The sequence below is a fragment of the Danio aesculapii genome, chromosome 7 (assembly GCF_903798145.1).
Source record: "Danio aesculapii chromosome 7, fDanAes4.1, whole genome shotgun sequence".
Taxonomy (NCBI): Eukaryota; Metazoa; Chordata; class Actinopteri; order Cypriniformes; family Danionidae; genus Danio; species Danio aesculapii.
This window is the reverse complement of record NC_079441.1, coordinates 30,049,217-30,067,964: the sequence shown is the minus strand read 5'-3', so window position 1 is coordinate 30,067,964 and position 18,748 is coordinate 30,049,217. Positions and strand designations below refer to the sequence as shown.

Here is an 18,748-nt window from a genome sequence, read left to right as displayed (position 1 = left end):
TCATTTGGCGAATGCAAGTGCCTGCCAATGCCAACAGATGCCAATAGGGGAAACACACTGACCAACCAAACCTGATAAAGTGTCTGCTGTCATTGGTCAGCGTCTGTTGGTGCTGTGTGAACTGGCCTTATGGCACAAGCATTACAAGGGTCATTGGTTTGTTTATAGGAAGAGGCTTGCTAATAATGCATATGCTGAAAAATCTAGTTAATCCAGTTGCAATATTCAACTTTAAAGGGCCCCTATGATAAAAATCATCTTTTGGAAGCTGTTTATACAGAAGTGTGTGTAGCTATAGTGTGTCCACAGTCATATTGGGGTGAAAGAAACACAATAAGGACCGATCCCAATTTTACCCCTTACCCCTACCCCTAGTTTTGTACGTTCACGTAAATGGGTAGGGGTGTCCAAATTCTCTTTAGCTTGAAGGCGTAGGGCTAAGGGGAAGGGCTAGATACCCCTTGAAAGAGAGATTTTTCAGGACCACACTTAAAACCTAGGGGTAAGAAAATTTCCAAGAATACACCAGTTACACCAGAGATGCAAAATGTTTTGGCATTATTACGAATGTTTTTGACAAACAAGCATATTTTTTTAAATACATTCATAACCTTGTTGGTGTTTTACTGTCATGCTTTAAAAAAACGCTAAAATAAAAAACGCAAAATTTCGCTATATGTAATCCCTAATAATAACTCCTGTATAGCAGTCCCATAACATTCAGACACTCGATGACACTCGAATACCCTGTCAGAAAAGTCTAGTAGCTGGGAATGGGCTTTTTACGGTGTCTGGTATAACGCTAATGTTGTTTTCTTGTGTTTACTTAGATAAATATGGCCACTCTGTAAATGCGCAGTACAGTTACGATCTTGTTGCCACATTAGATCGTTATGATAACATGACATTGTAGCCTTCAGTCCAGAAGATAAATGCCAAAAAATAACACAACTGGAATAACTACAGCAGTCGTGATCGTCTGATCTCATATGAAGCAAGAGGTCATGATGACGTGATGACGTGTGCAGGTGCTGGAGTGGTGTGAAGCCCATCCCCTTCACACTCTGTTTCAAGGGGGAAAGGGAAGGGGTAGGGGTACAAAATAGAATTGATATTGGGCCTCTATTTAGTCTCTTTTTAAAAATTTCCTGACGTTAAAATAGGATCCAAATCCCTCCCATTTTGAGGCCCACTGCAATGTGACATAGGAGTGTGGTTTCCCCGCCCACTGAATTGATTGACAGCCGTGTATTAACATGACTCCGTAGTAACGTGTATAATCATATACACAAGACAGGACGTGCACAAAGCAACTGGCATTAAAAGATCTATTCAGCTCGCTGTGATCTTCAATCATCATCAGATGTGATCAAGAATGAGCTTTACAAGTTTAAAACGTTAGTAAAACAGTGCATGTTTGTAATTACAGCGATTTTAGCGTCTTTATCACCTCAGCCGCATGTCAGTACAATTATAAAAGAAGATGCTTCAATCCCAGTTTGTAGATGTTAAATCGGATTTTTATTGTATATTAACACATTAGATATCCATACAGCAGTGGATATTAACGTGTATGCTGTCAAATTTGCCATGCAAAGTTAAACGCACACGGTGTGCGTGCGTGCGTGCGTGCGTGTGTGTGTGTTTTTATGTGTGTGCGTAAACTTTGTAACCACATTGTTTGTAGCTCATCCTTGCAGAAAGGCTTGAAATTAACTCCACAACAAATACATTAATCATTGGTAAAGTTCTTACTGTAGTATTTTTCACAAACGTTACGTGAGATCTGCTTCCTTCATGTCTGTCACTGTGCTGTTTATTGGATGGAGACGGAGGCACACTCTGACAGGCACATGGGAACGGTGGGCAGGGAGAACTAGCATTAAAGGCACAGGCAACAAAAACAGCTACAATGTGTTCAGAGCAGATAATTCCAAACTTCTGAATGGTAATAAATAATCAGATGGGTGTTTTGAGCTGAAAATTTAGACATATTCTAGATACACAAAAGACTTATTTTAAATTTAAAACAAAAGAGGTGAACAAATGTGGTACAAACCTAATTTCAAGTTATTGCAAAATATATATATATATATATATATATATATATATATATATATATATATATATATATATTATTGTCATTATTTTATATATATATATATATATATATATATATATATATATATATATATATATATATATATATATATATATATATATATATATATATATATATTTATATATATTTATTATTTTTTTTTTACCATTTGTAGCCTTCTGAAAAAGAGTAATCGGTAACACTTTATAATAACTACACACTATGAATCATTTACTAAGCATTAGCATCTAGTGAATTCATTATCTGTTAAGCATTAACTCGACATTAATAAACGTTAGTAAGCAGTTTATAACTGCAGCTACAAATGCTGTATTCTTGACTTATAAGCACCTATATAATGTGCTTAATAATTGTATTTTCATACTTTGTTAATGTTAATCTGATACTTTGAGTCATACTTGTGTTGAACAGTGAAGATTCTAAAGAAGCAAAGTCACTGAAAACATAAGTTTAATGTCATGTAGAGAATTCTGGTAAAGTCCATTTACAGTTATTCACCATATATATTAAGTAAACTTACTGTTAACCAGGTTACAGATTGTAATGTAGCATTTTTACTATGCTCACCGTGAAAATCATAGCCATTTTTTTACAGTGACTGTTTCAAAGTTTGTCACACTTTTAATTATTTTTATTTATCCTGCAGAGCAGTGAAAGTTTAGAATTAAATAAGAATAAGGTCAATAAAGGACACAAAAAGAGTGACATTGACCTAGACATGATGCTAAAGAAAGAGATGTCACTGAGACGGTAAACAATAAATTAAATGTTTTAGACACATTTGTGGGAAAGGTGATTGAAACCACAGTGGACAGATAAAGCAAGAAAGCGAAATAGCCGAGACAGATATAGAGAGATTCGTTCGATTTATGCCTTCCCTTTCGTGTCTCACATCTCCAGCAGAGGCAATCAATGAGATATGTGTGAAAGCCTTGAAAAGATGCCTTTCTGAGAGCCTTTTTCCCCCCTTACTTCGCTGAAAATTCTTTTTTTTTTTTATCCTGTTCGCCTCTGCCTGCCTTTGACTCACACGAAACAAAACGACCAGTTACAGAAGCACCACTGTGTGAGTTTAAGCCGCCAAACACCACCCGGAGATCCTTCTGAGCTCGATGATGCTAGATTAGCTGGAACAAGTATATCAGTAGGACACAAAAAGAACACAGAGGGGTATAAGCGAGAGAGGACGCAGGAGGGGCCCGGCCCTCTTGTTATGCTAAGAGTGTCCCGAACGGTCCCGCTTGGTTCAAGTTAATTACGACCAACATTTAAATAAGAGCACTTGTCTTGAGGACGGTGGTTGGCTGCGGGAGAGACAGACCTCGTGCTAATTGTGTTTGTGTTTCCAGCTCCTCCCCTCATCTCCAGTCCTCTCTCAGTGTGAGCTCCTGCGGGACACGCTATGTGAGCTGCAGCCCAATGAGAGGCTTTGGAAAATCGGATCTGGAAGGGTCCAAATCCTAGTCGTTATTCTGTAACTGGTTGCTTCTGTCTTTTCTGCTCCTGCGGATGGATGGGATTTTATTCTGCTGTAAAAACGACTGTACGCTTAAACCTGTCTGCTTCCTTTCATGCACTTTATGTAATTTCATAGATCTAACAAAAGGGTACATCTGTTCATGGCCAACAGATGCACCCTTTTGTGTCTTTCTTTGAGCTACAAATGTAAGGCCATAAAGCAGTGTTTCGCACAATAACACTCACTAAGAGGGTTAATGATTTGTTTATTGTATCTGAACGGTGTACAGTTGTGCTGTGTATGTGCAATTGTCTGTGCTGTAGAATATCTATTGTCTGTTCTGTTTGTTGGTTCATTGGTGTGTGCCGTCATTATGTAGGGTTGTTATGTTTTCTTATGTATGAGACCGTATTATTTTACCTCAGAATAAATGTAGGGATTGAGTAGGGCTGCACGATTATTCAAAAAAAGATCGCGATCTTGATTCGACCCCCACAAGATCTTAATCTAGCTTTGGGAGAAGCCTTCTCGTCTTTTAAGTCTTCTCGTTGTTTTATACACATTGCTCAGTAATATGGACACCTCCAAATGGTGTTGTGTCACGAACTTTGTTTATAAGATGTAATTCAAAAAATTACTTTTCTGTCTTAATGTAATGATGAATTCGTGGCTGTGAAATTACACATGATTACACATACACATGTTTACTACCGAGAGGACGTGCGCGGTTCTGCGAATGATGTCTGCTTTAGGGAACAGAACCTGCACAGGTTGTGAATAACAGCTAATAAAGTTGTAAATAACGCTGTTTGTTGAACAGCAATCGATTGAGAGCCGCATGGGAAATATGATTTGTATATACGTTTTTTTTTGTTTTTTTTTGTCCTCAAAGTGTCGGCAGCTATGACATCAGCGCACTCGGCAGTGAAAGTGAAGACAAAAGCACGCACATCATTTACATGATCCTATCGCATTTTAGAGTTATGATTACAACAATCATTTGATATGTTTTATCTTTCATAGCGAATACAAAACATTGTTCATGAAAATGAATGTTTTACGGTGTCACTATAACTACTGTAGCCTATATAATGTTAAATATAATGCAAAAGGGAATCTGACGATGACAAATGTCTCATTTTACCAGTGAAAAAATGGTCTAATAATGTCGTCTATGGCAAATTGCAAGCATATGTCTCAAACATAAACATTCAACTTCACAGTTATGAATAGTTGTATTCTGGTGTAATTACTTTACTGTGCATTAAAGACCAGGACTAATTTAAAGTCTAGTCAAATCCACCATTCCAAGTCTATACAAAATGTAGCATTTTAACCAACAGTAGAGCTACACACAGGCCTAATATTATTAGTGTTGTTTTACCATGTTTTTGAAATAACAATAATAATAGCCTACTCATATTAACCCTCATTTTACATCTACAGAATCTTGAGAAAATCGTGAGCTTGATTTTAAGCAAAAAAAAATTAAGTTTCGTTTTGCCAGAATCATGCAGTACTAGGATTGAGATAGACTTATACTTTGCTCATTATATTGGCTTGGACATGCTGTAAATTAATTAATTAAGGCACTGGTGGGCATATGCCAGAGTAAAAGTTTGGTCAATATGTTTTTATAGAACTGTAAATATATATATATATATATTTAACATTGGATGCCAAGTGTATACAGAACACTGCTGTTCAAAAGTTTTAATACTTAAAAAAAAGTCTAGTATGCTGCCTTGCATATATCTGATCAATGGTAAGATAAAAATGTAGCATTTTGAAAATATTCTTTAATGGCAAACTATAGTTTCTGTAGCCATTATGCTGGTTTTAAGTATGACATAAACCTATCTACAGAAAAGGTTAGGTTAGGTTACTTTATTTATACCCGAAGGTAGATTTGGTTTGCAGTTAAGAGTCCTCATTTCATAACAGTGCCATACAAAAAACTCACATAGTGATAACAACAAATGGACAAAGACATAAAACATAAACATACAAAACACTTTTCCAAAAAATATAATAAAATAAAACAATAAAGAATAAATAAATAATCCATTCAAGTGCCAAGGGGTTAAAGCAGACTCTCTGTTGTTTTTGTCTTCAGCAATGGCAGATTTTCATGTCCAGCCAGAGTCAGTGCGTGCAGACGTGGGAGGAGTTGGCCGATTTCAGTGCCAAATTCATGGCCTGCCTGAGCCGGTCATCAGCTGGGAGAGAGACGGGAGGCCTGTGGACACCTCTGATGAGAGGTACGGTAACACATTTAATACACACAATAACATTTAAAGAGATGCAGTCTGTGATGTTGGCACATGTCTCTGCTTCACTGTTGGCCTGTCTTTATGTGTGACTGTTCTGTGCAGGTTTACTCTCTTGCCCACGGGTGTGCTGCAGATAACGGGTGTACGGCCTGAGGACAGTGGGGTTTACTGCTGTGTTGCCCATAACAGTGCTGGAGTCAAACACAGCGCAGGAGCACAGCTCACAGTCTCAGGTCTGAGCTACATTTCTCTTCTTCCTTGTGTGTTTATATATCCTTTTCTTTTTGTAAAAATGAGTATGGTATGGCATTTCTTGAAGTTTGATTATTTTAAGAGGGACCTGCTCTGGTAAGCCAGTCATCCTCTTATTGGACTAAAGCTCTGCCTTCTCATTTATTTGGCCAGAGGAAGACCTGGTATATCCCATGGTTTCTATTAAAGGAACAATCCAGTTTTTTTTTGGAAATAGGTTAATTTTACATGTACAGTAGCCTAAAGTTAAACTGGTCTGGCAGGAATACTTGATTAGACTTAGATTTTGATTAGATCTGATTAGCATAAATCAGTGAATCAGATTAGACTCTTGGCATCTCACTCAAAATATTCCAAAAAGATTTTTTAAATAATTTTCCCATTTAAATCTTGACTCTTCTATGGTAGTTACGTAGTGTAGTAAGACTAAGAGATAATTAAAAGTTGCTGTTTTTTAGGCTCATCTGTCTAGGAACTATACTTTCAGTCTGGCATAATAATCAAGGAACTTTACTGTACTATGACTGCAGCAGAGCAATGATATTCCACAGTGCCTGAAAAGCTAAGTAACTACAAGCTAACAGTGCTGTATTGCACCTGCTGCCACCATGGTATGGCATCAAGTTCCTTGATTATTACGCCAGAATGAGAGTATAGGTCATACTGTCAACATACTGGAAAATACTGGAAAATATAAAGTTTTAATTATCTGTCACTCTGAATTTTCAATGATTTATGCTAAGCTAAGCTAAAGGTACACCCGCAAGTCACGAAGATCAGCTTAATGGATTTGAAAATGGTTAATTGGTAGATTATTGGTTCTTTACCACTTGCTTTGCCTTTTGGCTTGCTTAGTCAGTAAGCTGCCCTACAGTGAATCATGTCCTTCAACAATGAAATTCATATTGAACTGATCTTAATTGTCATTGAATTAAAACAAAACCAGCATTTGACTGAAATGAATGTATAGTACCGAATGAACTGAACTTCTTCCACTGATAAAACCTCATATCTGATTTTTGATTGTCTTCTTTATATAATGCAAACTGGATCAATATGAAGTGCACTAAAAATAAAAAGGAGATTACTTAAACACACAATTTCTCTTTTTTTCTTTCTGAAGGCTCCCAGTCATCTGTTTACAAAGAACCCATGATCCTTGTAGGCCCTGAAAACCTCACCCTCACGGTTCACCAGACGGCCATCTTGGAGTGTGTTGCGACGGGTTACCCTCGTCCAATCGTGTCCTGGAGTAGACTGGGTAAGACTCAATGTTGATGTGAAAATTGCCTTGAGTGGTTCTCCGAGCAAAACTCAGCTCAGTTCCTGCAGAAATGCAGCAAAGAGCTTTAATATGCTCTCAACTACACAGACTGTAAAATACCCAATCAATTGAAAAAGAGAAAAGGGAAAAATCTCCTCCAGCAAGGTAATGTAACATGATGGAGGACGGAGATTAGATAAAATGAATCAGTGGATCTATATCTGGAAAGATCCTCTTGAAAGGGTCATATCCTAAATTATTTATAAGTATCATCTTATTTTTTCTCCCTTGAGCCCAATTATGGTGTCTGGCACAGAAAATGTCTTAGTTTAGTTAAAATTACAGGACTAGTTAACTGGAGTAAAGGAAATGTCATCATTTACATTACCTTGTGTTGTTTCAAACCTTAATGTGGAATATACTTATATTTTTGAAGAAGCCATTTTACTTTCTGTTCATGTTTTAAACATCATCAACTTCTACTTTCAAAAGCCTTCTGTTTGTAATGTCTTAATTTATGATTGATTTTATGCTTTTAATATGATGGTGTGTTTGGGATGACCAAGATTTTTGTTCATTTTAAAAAAATGTGTTCATCTATTAATTTTTTTAGGAAGCACATTAAATTGTTTAAAAGTGATCACATTAAAAAATCCACCAAAAATAGTTAAAGAATATTTCTTCCAAAAATATAAAGCAGATCTAACTGCTTTCACATTGATAATTAATAGAAAAGGTTCTGTTGTTGTTAGAATCATTTCTGAAGGACTGTGTGGCACTAAAAACCTTTTAAAATTTTATGATTATTAATAATTGTAATTTATGACATTGCTGTTTTTACTGTTAACGCATCTTTGGTTAGCATAAAATACAGTGGGGGGAAATAAGTATTAAACATGTCATGTTTTTTATTATTTCTAAAGGAGTGTTGACTTAGAATTAACCTGGTTTTGGTAAAAACCCAAACAATACAATCATAAAAAAAATAATAAAATAAATTTAAAAAACTGAAAAAATAGTTATGACTAGTAACAATAAAATGACACAAGGAGAAAGTACTGAACTTCTGAAATGTATTTAATGCTCTATATGAAAGGCTTTTTTGGTAATAGCAGCTTATTTAGTATTCTCTATTGGATTCAAGTCAGGTGATTGGCCGGGCCATTCTACAGCTTGATTTTCTTTCTCTAAAACAATTTGTGAGTTTCCTTGGCTGCATTTTGGATCATTGTCTTGCTGAAATGTCCACCCTGGTTACAACTTTACCATCCTTGTAATTTAAATGTCGGATTGAAGCCGCTAAAATTAATTTACAGTGACGAAGGGTAGAGGGTTATTTTCTACTATTATTTATAATTTTCTATATTTATTTATATTTTATTTTATTTATATTTATTTATATATATATTTATATCTACTGAGAGATTTCAGCTGCTGTCTGGATTTTCACTGCCTTTCTACAACTTCATTTCTTCATGTCTTCAATCATTTTTCCCTGTGTCATTTTGTTTTATGACTTATAACTTAATTTGTAAAAGAATTAGTTTTGATTTCTTTGCATATATGGATTTCATTAGTTGTAACCAACAGTGGGTGAACATTTCAAATCAACATCACCCTTAGAAATATGTTTTCTGAGAATAATTGTGACGTGTTCAATACTTTTTTCCCCCACTGTATTTCTTTCAAAAGCATTACATAAATCTTTCATAAACCCTAACTTTTGAATGGTTCTGTACACCATTGGCAGAGTACATCAAACTATTAGTTTCAAAGCGCAGGAAATTCGGTCTTTGATGATATGACCCTATTTTTAAAAAATGGCTGTCTTATTAAATTCATTTGCACTCCAATCTACTAAAGCCGAATGGTTGGGAATGGTGAAAGAAATACTCTCTCATCCTCCTGGCTAAGAGATGGATATTACAGATGGAACTGGCTGATAGCTTACAGTGAGATTGGTTTCTGTGTGAAAAATAGCTCATTTATTTTTAAAAGCGCTCCAAGTTCTGAAGCCAAAAGCTTGCAGACGTTTTTCCTCATCGAACGCTCTCTGCCACATCTGTCTGTCTTGTCTTGATTAGGATTAATGGAGATAAAAGTATCTCATCTATACTTCTAAAGTAGTGCTGTAGAGTAAGTCATTTTTCTGTTGAAATGTGTCTGTATTTATGTATGTGTGTGTGTGTTCCTCTTGCATGCATCAGATTTACATTAAAATGAGGACATGGCTGGTGGATTTGTCTTCTAGTGCATCTCATGTTAAGAGCTGTACCTTTTGCATTTTGCATTTAAATAAGCTCCTCAGACTATATCGATATATTTTGGGGGTTAACACAACCTACTTGTATATCTTCTCTGAGGCAAATTAAACGCTCTCTCTAAAGCAAGATTTCACAGTGACTCCCACACTCGTATAATAATCTGTTCTCAACTCCTCCTCGCTATCCCAGCGATTACCTAATGTGATTCTCCCATTAAGAATGTAAATGATGGTGTCTTTCTTTAACGGCTGCTAATCAGATTGTGGATATTACCTTCCCGCAATGTTGCTGGAATTAACTGCTAGCACAATGGGATTTTGCTGGATTAGATTACAGCGAGAGCGAATGAAGGCTAAGCTCAGTAATGAATGTGAGAGATCTCCAACAGTTAGTCATTAATGCAATTCTTCATTTATATCATCTTATTTAGGAGCCAGTGATTTTGAGTTCAGTATGCTTGAATGTGCACTACTGAGCATACATCTTGATTCGTATCTTCCTGAAAGCACACGTTTGTTTATAGGCCTGGTCAGGAAAACATAATTCATTCATTCATTTTCTTTTGGCTTAGTCCCTTATTTGTTAGGGGTCGTCACAGCGGAATAAACCGCCAACTGTTCCAGCATGTTTTACGCAGTGGATGCCCTTCCAGCAGAAAATCAGTATTGGGAAACACTCGTGCGCTTTCTTATTCATACAATCATGCACTACGGCCAATGTAGTTCATCTAAAACCGGAGCACCCGGAGAAAACCCACACAAACACAGGGAGAACATGCAAACTCCACACAGAAATGCCAACTGGCCCAGCTGGGACTCGAACCAGCGACCTTCTTGCTGTGAGGTGACGGTGCAAACCACTGAGCCTGTTTTTGCTGCCCGTAAATCATAATTCAAACATGTTGTCTTATGAAACAGATTAGCTAGGGCAGCTGCATCTGTAACTTAAACTCTGTTCTTGTTTACTGTTTCCAGCCAGTTTTTATGGTTTAGTTTGTAAAGTGATGCAAAGTTGTACTATTAAATAATAAAGTGGGTAAATAATATTAAAGTGACGACACAAAAACAATGACATTCACTAAAATATGCAGCAGTCAATAATGATCAATGGCTGGAGCTTTGTTGTCATGTTCAGTATGATGCTTATTACCATAAGCTGAAAGAAAATGAGCAAATTTATTTTAAATAGAAAGCCAGCATATAGACTTCCCAAAATGCATTTAAAAACTGCTTGGATTAGTCTGCGCTAATAGCAAGGTGCTTACGGCGACCTGAGCTTAATTCCTGGCTCGAGGTCCTTTGCCGATCCCTCCCCTCTCTGTGCTCCCCATGATTTCCAATCCTCTACACTGATCTATTCATTAAAGGTTAAAAAAAAAACTAAAAAATAACTTAAAAAAACTCCTTAGATTAGGCGCATTTTGTTTTGTTGTCCCAATAAAGCTATGAAAAATATTAGGACCACTTTGAAATGTCATAGTTTCTCTGGCTTTATTGGGTATTGGATTTGGGTCATATTTATTTATTTTAAAGTAGTCTATTGCAGTGTCTTGGACAATAAAAAAACCTAATCATTAAAAAAGAGAAATGTTTATTCCATCAAATATTGATTTCTTAACATTTCTGAAGTAAAACATAGGCATTGTGTTGTGTAAAAATAAATACAAACATGTCTAAAAATAGGGGATTTTTTGTTTAGGTATTTAAAATGAAAACAAATACTCTAAATGGCTACGTTTTTATTTTATAAGAAACGTCACCAATAATTTAGACAATAAAACAAATATTCCATTTCCCTCCGACATCTTACTGCAATTTTTTAATCCAAACAAACTGAATTGTCAAGTTTTCCCATAGCTTTATATGTACAAACATGCATTTATTCATTCATTTTCCTCCTGCTTGGTCCCTTTTTTATCAGAGGTTGCCACAGTGGAATGAACCAACAACTATTCCAGCGTATGTTTCGCACAGCAGATATCCAGCCCAGTACTGGGAAACACCCATACACTGTCACATTGACAAACGTACTCATACACTGCAGCCAATTTAGTTCACCCAATTCACCTACTGTATAGCACTTGTCTTTGGACTGTGGGGGGAAACCGAAGCACCCACAGGAAAACCGCTCGTACATGGGGAGAACATGCACACTCCACATAGAAATGGCAACAAGTCCAGCCGGGACTCAAACCAGCGACCTTCTTGCTGTGAGGCGAAAGTGCTAAATGTACAAATATTGTTATTTCAATATTTAGGGTCTGAAAGATGGAATCTATTATTTTTGACCTATTGTTGTTTTCTTAAAAAAAGCTATATATGGCAATATGGTTATTTAACGTAATTTAAAAAGTTGTAACCAGTAGTTTATTAAATAAAATATTTTACTCAAAACACATACCTACTGTATTAACAAATCCAGAAATTCTAGAATTAGAATCTGCATGTGAATGAATGTAATGCAGATATCCTAAACCCTCAATACTTCCTATATCAGCATCCATATCAGCAGCCATATTTCTATCAGCAGCCATATTTCATTAAACCCACCAGTTTCCCACCAAAGCCTAAAAAGCATGCATCTCTACATACAAACGAGTGTTGTTAACATTAACTGTTTGAAACCAGACTGAGAAGCTTCAAACAGCTGCTGAATGGAAAGTGGAAGTGTTTGTGCACCTCATAGCAGATGCCAGTCAATTAAACCTGGTGGTATGTGAACCTCACCCTGGCGCAGTTTCTAACACTGTGCCTAATGTCATTTTGACAGGCACATTAACAAAGCAGAATGTGAGACCTGAGAGGCCCGTGATATGAATGTAAAATGTGATTAGAGGGATTGTTAATTTTTATTAGCTTTAACTTTTCCTCGCTAACTGTCCAAATGAGCTACTCAAGGCTGTGAGGGTCCAGACTGATGCGGTTTACTGTAGCTCATTGCTCATACAGAAAATATGTGTGTTTTTTCTGCGCACGTATGGGAGATGTCTATAATGTATGGAATATTATGCATCACTAGCATTTATAGGTCATCTCACACGTCCAAAGGGCTCCTTCTTGGATCCTTGCTTTATGTGTGTGCAGTTTTTTTTTTTTTTTTTTGTATTTCTTTCTCTCTGACTTTTACAGTCTCTTTAAGATGTTCCTCGCCCCAGGGCAGTGCGATGGATAGTGCTTTGTGTGCCATAATTAGTCACATTTAACCAGTGCAGTTAAATTCAGAGGCTCATCACATGTTTCTGTTGTCCTGTTAAATTTATTTTTAGTTCCTGTGGGGCAGGAAATTATTTTATGGCTGGATGATCTGCGATTTTTATCTTCTCTCTGATGCCTCTGTTTAAGCCTTTGACTGAACTCTTTAATTCTCTTTGAAAGGAAATGGACGGTATGACCTCATTCTGTTGTCTTCTGTTTGTTTACATAATAACATTGTGCTTCCATCTCTCCTTTAGATGGCCGGCCAATAGGAGTTGAGGGCATCCAGGTACTAGGAACAGGAAACCTGATGATCTCTGATGTGAGAGTTCAGCATTCTGGCGTTTACGTCTGTGCGGCCAACAAGCCAGGAACACGAGTGCGCAGAACTGCTCAGGGACTCCTAGTTGTGCAAGGTGAGGCTTTTCGGATGCAAAACTACAAACTTAATATTTGTCTATTGAAATCACATGAATAAAAAATCAGTTGAAGTACACTTTAGATCATTTGATGCAGTGCTTCCACAGAGCTTCTGGGTTTTCACAATTACTTTATAGTTGCAGTTAAGAATCTTTTGAAATAGTAATGGATAAAATATCTGAAATCTGAAATTTTTATATCTGTTAACAAGTAAAGAAAAAAGTAAATGTGTAAAGCAGGAATGTATAGAGGTTTTTATGCACAAATTAGACATGATTGAGTTGAGTTGTTATACAAGTCATTATTTTTAATTGTTCTGGATTCTAAATGGACAAAGACATTGACGAGAATGTTTGAATTGGGGGGGAGGATTGTTTTGTATTTGTTTCAGTTTTTCGACACAGGCTCATTGGAAATATGTGCTTTATCATATTTCGTAAAACCTCAAAAAACATACTTTATTTGACATTTCACTGAGATTTCTAGAAAAAATGAACACTGTGGCACAGAATGACGTCAAAACTTTTGTTCCTTTTCAAACTAATAACATTTACAGGGACATATTATCAATAAATAAAGGATTATTGTTTGTGTAAATACATATGAAATATGTTTGCCTCACCTATCCCTCTCCATATGGGCAGCTTTCGGGTGTGGTCCATATGCTGTGTTGCTCACTTTGTACAGTATTGTACTTGCAGAGTGCTCGGGTTCAAGTCTGGTTGAAGCATGCCTCCACAAAAAAAGATAAAAGCAATGTAAAATCAAGGTAAAACTACATGGTTGCAGGGCACTTTTCTTCTTTCTTTTGAAAATTATTGTTTGGGTTCAGGGAAGGGTTTATGTTTGTGGTTCACTGGTCTTGGTGATCTGTACGACAAGCCCCATCTTCTTGTGGACTTGTGCAGGGAAGGACGTTTATTTGAAATGCATAATAAAATATACCCTACATAACTTTGTCAACAACAACCTCTAGTGCAGGGGTGTCAAACTCAGATCCCGGAGGGCCACAGCCCTGCACAGTTTAGTTCCAACCCTGCGTCAACACACTTACCTGCAGGTTTTAAACAAGCCTGAATGACTCAATTAGTTTGATCAGGTGTGTTTAATTAGGGTTGGAACTAAACTGTGCAGAGCTCCGGCCCTCCAGAAACACCTGTTTGACACCTGTACTCTAGTGAACTGGTCATCTGAAACATGCAACGAAATGTACACGGAGCAACAATTTTTCAAATATGTAAACTAAGACATAAGGCGTTTTTTTTTGTTGTTTGTTTTGTTTTTGTTTTATTTTGCTTTTTTTGTTTGGTTTGTTTTTTATTTTTTGTTTTGTTTTTTGTTTTGTTTTTGTGTTTTGTTTTGTTTTTTGTTTTATTTTGCTTTTTTGTTTTGTTTTGTTTTTTGTTTTGTTTTTGTGTTTTGTTTTGTTTTCTGTTTTATTTTACTTTTTTGTTTTTTATTTTTTGTTTTGTTTTTTGTTTTGTTTTTGTGTTTTGTTTTGTTTTTTGTTTTATTTTGCTTTTTTGTTTTGTTTTGTTTTTTGTTTTGTTTTTGTTTTTTGTTTTGTTTTTTGTTTTATTTTGCTTTTTTGTTTTGTTTTGTTTTTTATTTTTTGTTTTGTTTTTTGTTTTGTTTTTGTGTTTGTTTTGTTTTTTGTTTTATTTTGCTTTTTTGTTTGTTTTGTTTTGGTTTTGTTTTTGTGTTTGTTTTGTTTTTTGTTTTATTTTGCTTTTTTGTTTTGTTTTGTTTTTTGTTTTGTTTTTGTGTTCTGTTTTGTTTTTTGTTTTATTTTGCTTTTTTGTTTTGTTTTTTATTTTTTGTTTTGTTTTTTGTTTTGTTTTTGTTTTTTTGTTTTTTTTTTTTTGTTTTTGTGTTTTTGTTTTGTTTTTTATTTTTTGTTTTGTTTTTTGTTTTGTTTTTTTTTTTTTTTTTTTTTTTTTTTTTTTTTTTTTTTGTGTTTTGTTTTGTTTTGTTTTGTTTTGTTTTTGTTTTGTTTGCCAAACTATGAAACTTTCCCACATTTAAAGTCTGCATGAACTTGAAGCTGCGACAGTTTTTTTGTATTGTGACGTAGTTCCTAGAGAAATGAAATATTAAATGAGAAAACAGTGGGAGTGGCTTTTTTTCTACTGTGAGCTGATTGGATGTAGTAAAGTATGCGTTTCATTCAGAGGAAAGAGAGGAAAAGGGTTTGGGGAAAGTTATTACAGTACAACCTAACAGACACCTCCTTTTCACCAGTTCTGTTTGTTGTCAAACCATTGTCAAAACTGACAGGTGGAGGGGCGGGGATAAGTTTGTTAACCACGCCCATTACCTCAGACAGACGTAATCTGAGAATTTAACTGACAACTAACAGCAAGAGCATTTTCAGATTTCAAGGGCAAACAATATTTTTTTCTTAATGACATAAACAGATGAATTGTTATTAGCAATGGGAGCTAACAAAAATAGTAATGTTAGTTTTGATTTTATGTGTACTCATGTAATTAGTAATTATGAAAGAAACAGCCTAAACTGAAAGACAGAGACTCTGTTCTTTCTTCAGAGATTCTTTTTAGAGTTCATTCTTTTGGAATATTCATATTTTACATATGTATGCAACAAAAGTTTGTGATTTTATTTTTTTATTGTTATTTACATTTCATTATACAATGTACACACAGCTCACTTTCTCACTTTTGAAGAGAAAAAGCACAAACATTGGACAAGAAAACATCATTCTAATTCAATATCAACTGGAATGTTTTCTCAAAGGCTGCACATTCAACTGTTTATTTATGCTAACATATGCTTAAAAAAACAGAAGTACACTTAATGCTTTACACTGTGTACTACATCCAAACGATCAAACTGCAGCTGCCTTTGAAGTTCCTGTCTGAATCTCAGTGGGTGTAAACCATGATACCGCAAGCAGCGCTGTAGGTGTAGCTGAGAATTGATATGATCTTAGTAGCCAGATGGTGCAGCAGCCTCTTGCTCAACTGTAATACACTTAAGAATAGAGACGGAGAAAGAGAGAGAGAGTGTTTTTTTTTAATCATGTACAAATTTGTAGTAATGGAGAAAAAAATTCAATCCCAAGAGATAAATGGGGAGAAAAACGGGAAGATAAGAAAAAAAAAAAAGAAAGGTGGTTCAGATGATGTATCACAGTTGCACATCAATACTCACTACCTCAGCCCATCCCCCTTCTCTCTATATCTCTCTCTGTCTTTGTCTCTCTCTCTCTCTCTCTCTCTCTCTCTCTCTCTCTCTCTCTCTCTCTCTCTCTCTCTCTCTCTCTCTCTCGTGCACTCAGGGATAAGAGAAGTAAAAAGTGAGCACTAATTTGCAGGGGCTGTGAGAAGCACTGGACGGACCTGTGAGAGCAGTTAGATCCTCTCATCATTTATTTATTGAGAGAAGCTGCTAACACTAAAAATACAGGAGAGGCACTAAGAGTGGGATCAACACTTGCCGATTAAAGGACTTCAATAATTAAAGCCATTGCACCCTGAACGAATATGAATGCTGTGACGGTAATTAAAATGGATACAAATGAGCAAACGGTTGCTAATCAGTCAGCAGTTTCAAATTCTCCCAGATTAAATGTGTCCTAATTAAGCTGTAAAAGTCTATTGGATTAGCTGTGTCAGTTGGCAGTATTGCCATGCGGTGAGTGAGCCTGGTGAGGTTTGGGGCCGCAGAAGGAGCTGAGAATAGGTGTGCGGTCCAAATATCTCATCCTGGACCCACACATCTGTTTTGCAGTGCTTAATCTGTTTTAATTTTCACACCATGTCATTTATGGATTGTCAGTTTCCTCCTCTAGCACAGTGAAATCTGTTTTCGCCCCACTCTAATCGACGCTTTGTTGAAGTTTATTTCTGCTGCCACCCACTGCTGTCACTATACATTCATTATAAAAGTGACGAAGCCAAAGCCACGTAGACAGTCTTCTCCCTCCCTCTCTCGGCGTTCTGTGCCCTGTGGTTTTCATCTTCAAAAATGTCTATTTCCGTAATAATATATACAGTACATGACACATGGAAATGGAACTTTGGTGAAACATTAGTGCAAAGCAACCCATGTTTAAAGGGATAGTTCACCCAAAAATGGAAATTACCTCATCTTTTACTTGTGTGGTTACTCACCCTCGTCTTGTGTGGTTTTTAATCTTTATGAGTTTCTTAACACAAAATAAAATGTTGGCTGCTGACATCATTGACTTCCATTGTAGAGAAAAAATCACTATGCGTGCCAACATTTTTCAAAATATCTTCTTTTGTCTTCAACAGAAAAAGAAACTCAAATAGGTTTTGAACAAGTGAATGGTGAGTAAATGATGACAGAGGTTTCATTTTTGGGTGAACTATCCCTTTAAGTCACCAAGTAATTATATAAAGATATTTTCCATTTAAATTTGAAGGTTTCAAATATGCCATGTTTATTTTGCAAGCCCCCATTGTTATTCTTTAGGTGAACATGTGATCTGTGCAACTAATTCGCTCAGAAAAAAAATGTTTGTTATGGTAATTTTCAATCAAAGTCCAACCTTTTTAATTTGGGGTGGTGGTCTTTCTCTGTTGACATCAGTTTCATGGCTTAGGCTACAATATTGTGGAATCCCATGGACTCGATTCCACGCATGTCATTCGATATCGATAATTATTGAACATTTTTTCACAATTAATTTAGGAATATTAGGATTTTTTTTAATTTTACCACTTAATTTTTATTTACCAACATTACTAGGGCAAATAGTTTTAATAGTCAAAAAAATATTTAAACAAAATATCTGATCTCTTTATAATAAAATAAACATAATTGTCAAAGAGACTCAAGTTAAGAAAGTTAAGAAACTTGATAAATAAAATGTTACAAATTGTGTGCAATGGTAAAGTGAAAATACTGAACAATCAAAGCAATTTTAAGGTAGATCAACATCTGTAAGGTGTGAATAATAAAAAAAATTATACAGTAAACCTCAAACTCTGTAAACAAAAGATATTATGATAATCAAATCTGAGCTTTCAAGTAAAGGAACTAACCATCAATATTCAAATAAACACTGCAGCATTGCAAATTGTGAAGTTGGATGGCTATATTACCCCCTATGCTAAAAACCTCTTTCAGACGGGGAGCAAGTGGCTGGGATGCACAAGAAAAGAAACCTAAAAGCCACTCTGGCTGCTGCTGTACGGCACTCATTTTCACGTAAATAGTTATTGTAACCTGATCTGACAAGTGCGAGCTCACGGTGTCCTTCACCATTTACAATAGGCTTTGCGCTCGCGCTCCACTGCGTCTCTCATAACTAGGCAACCATCAAGCGTTTTCTCAGAGGATGACAAATGGACAAACCATTGCTGCAGCTCCGATGCAAGTTTATGGAGAAAAGTAAAAAGAGCTGCAGTGTTTGGGTGCGCTGTGTTTGTCTGAGGTAATTAGTCTACCGTTTAACTGAAATGTGAATACTCCATACAAAGTGTGAAGCAGATTGGTTTGTTCTACTTAC

The 18,748-nt window shown here is 35.9% G+C and overlaps 1 protein-coding gene across 1 annotated transcript in view; it reads left to right on the top strand.

Annotated features, from left to right (window-relative positions):
- The window catches only part of igdcc3 (immunoglobulin superfamily, DCC subclass, member 3), a 132,736-nt gene that overhangs the window by 81,607 nt on the left and 32,381 nt on the right, over window positions 1-18,748 (top strand). Inside the window, exons 3-6 of the mRNA XM_056461597.1 lie at window positions 5,698-5,842; window positions 5,957-6,087; window positions 7,230-7,367; window positions 13,086-13,244. Coding sequence (XP_056317572.1) covers window positions 5,698-5,842; window positions 5,957-6,087; window positions 7,230-7,367; window positions 13,086-13,244 — 573 coding nt within the window. The remainder of the gene's footprint in view (window positions 1-5,697; window positions 5,843-5,956; window positions 6,088-7,229; window positions 7,368-13,085; window positions 13,245-18,748) is intronic.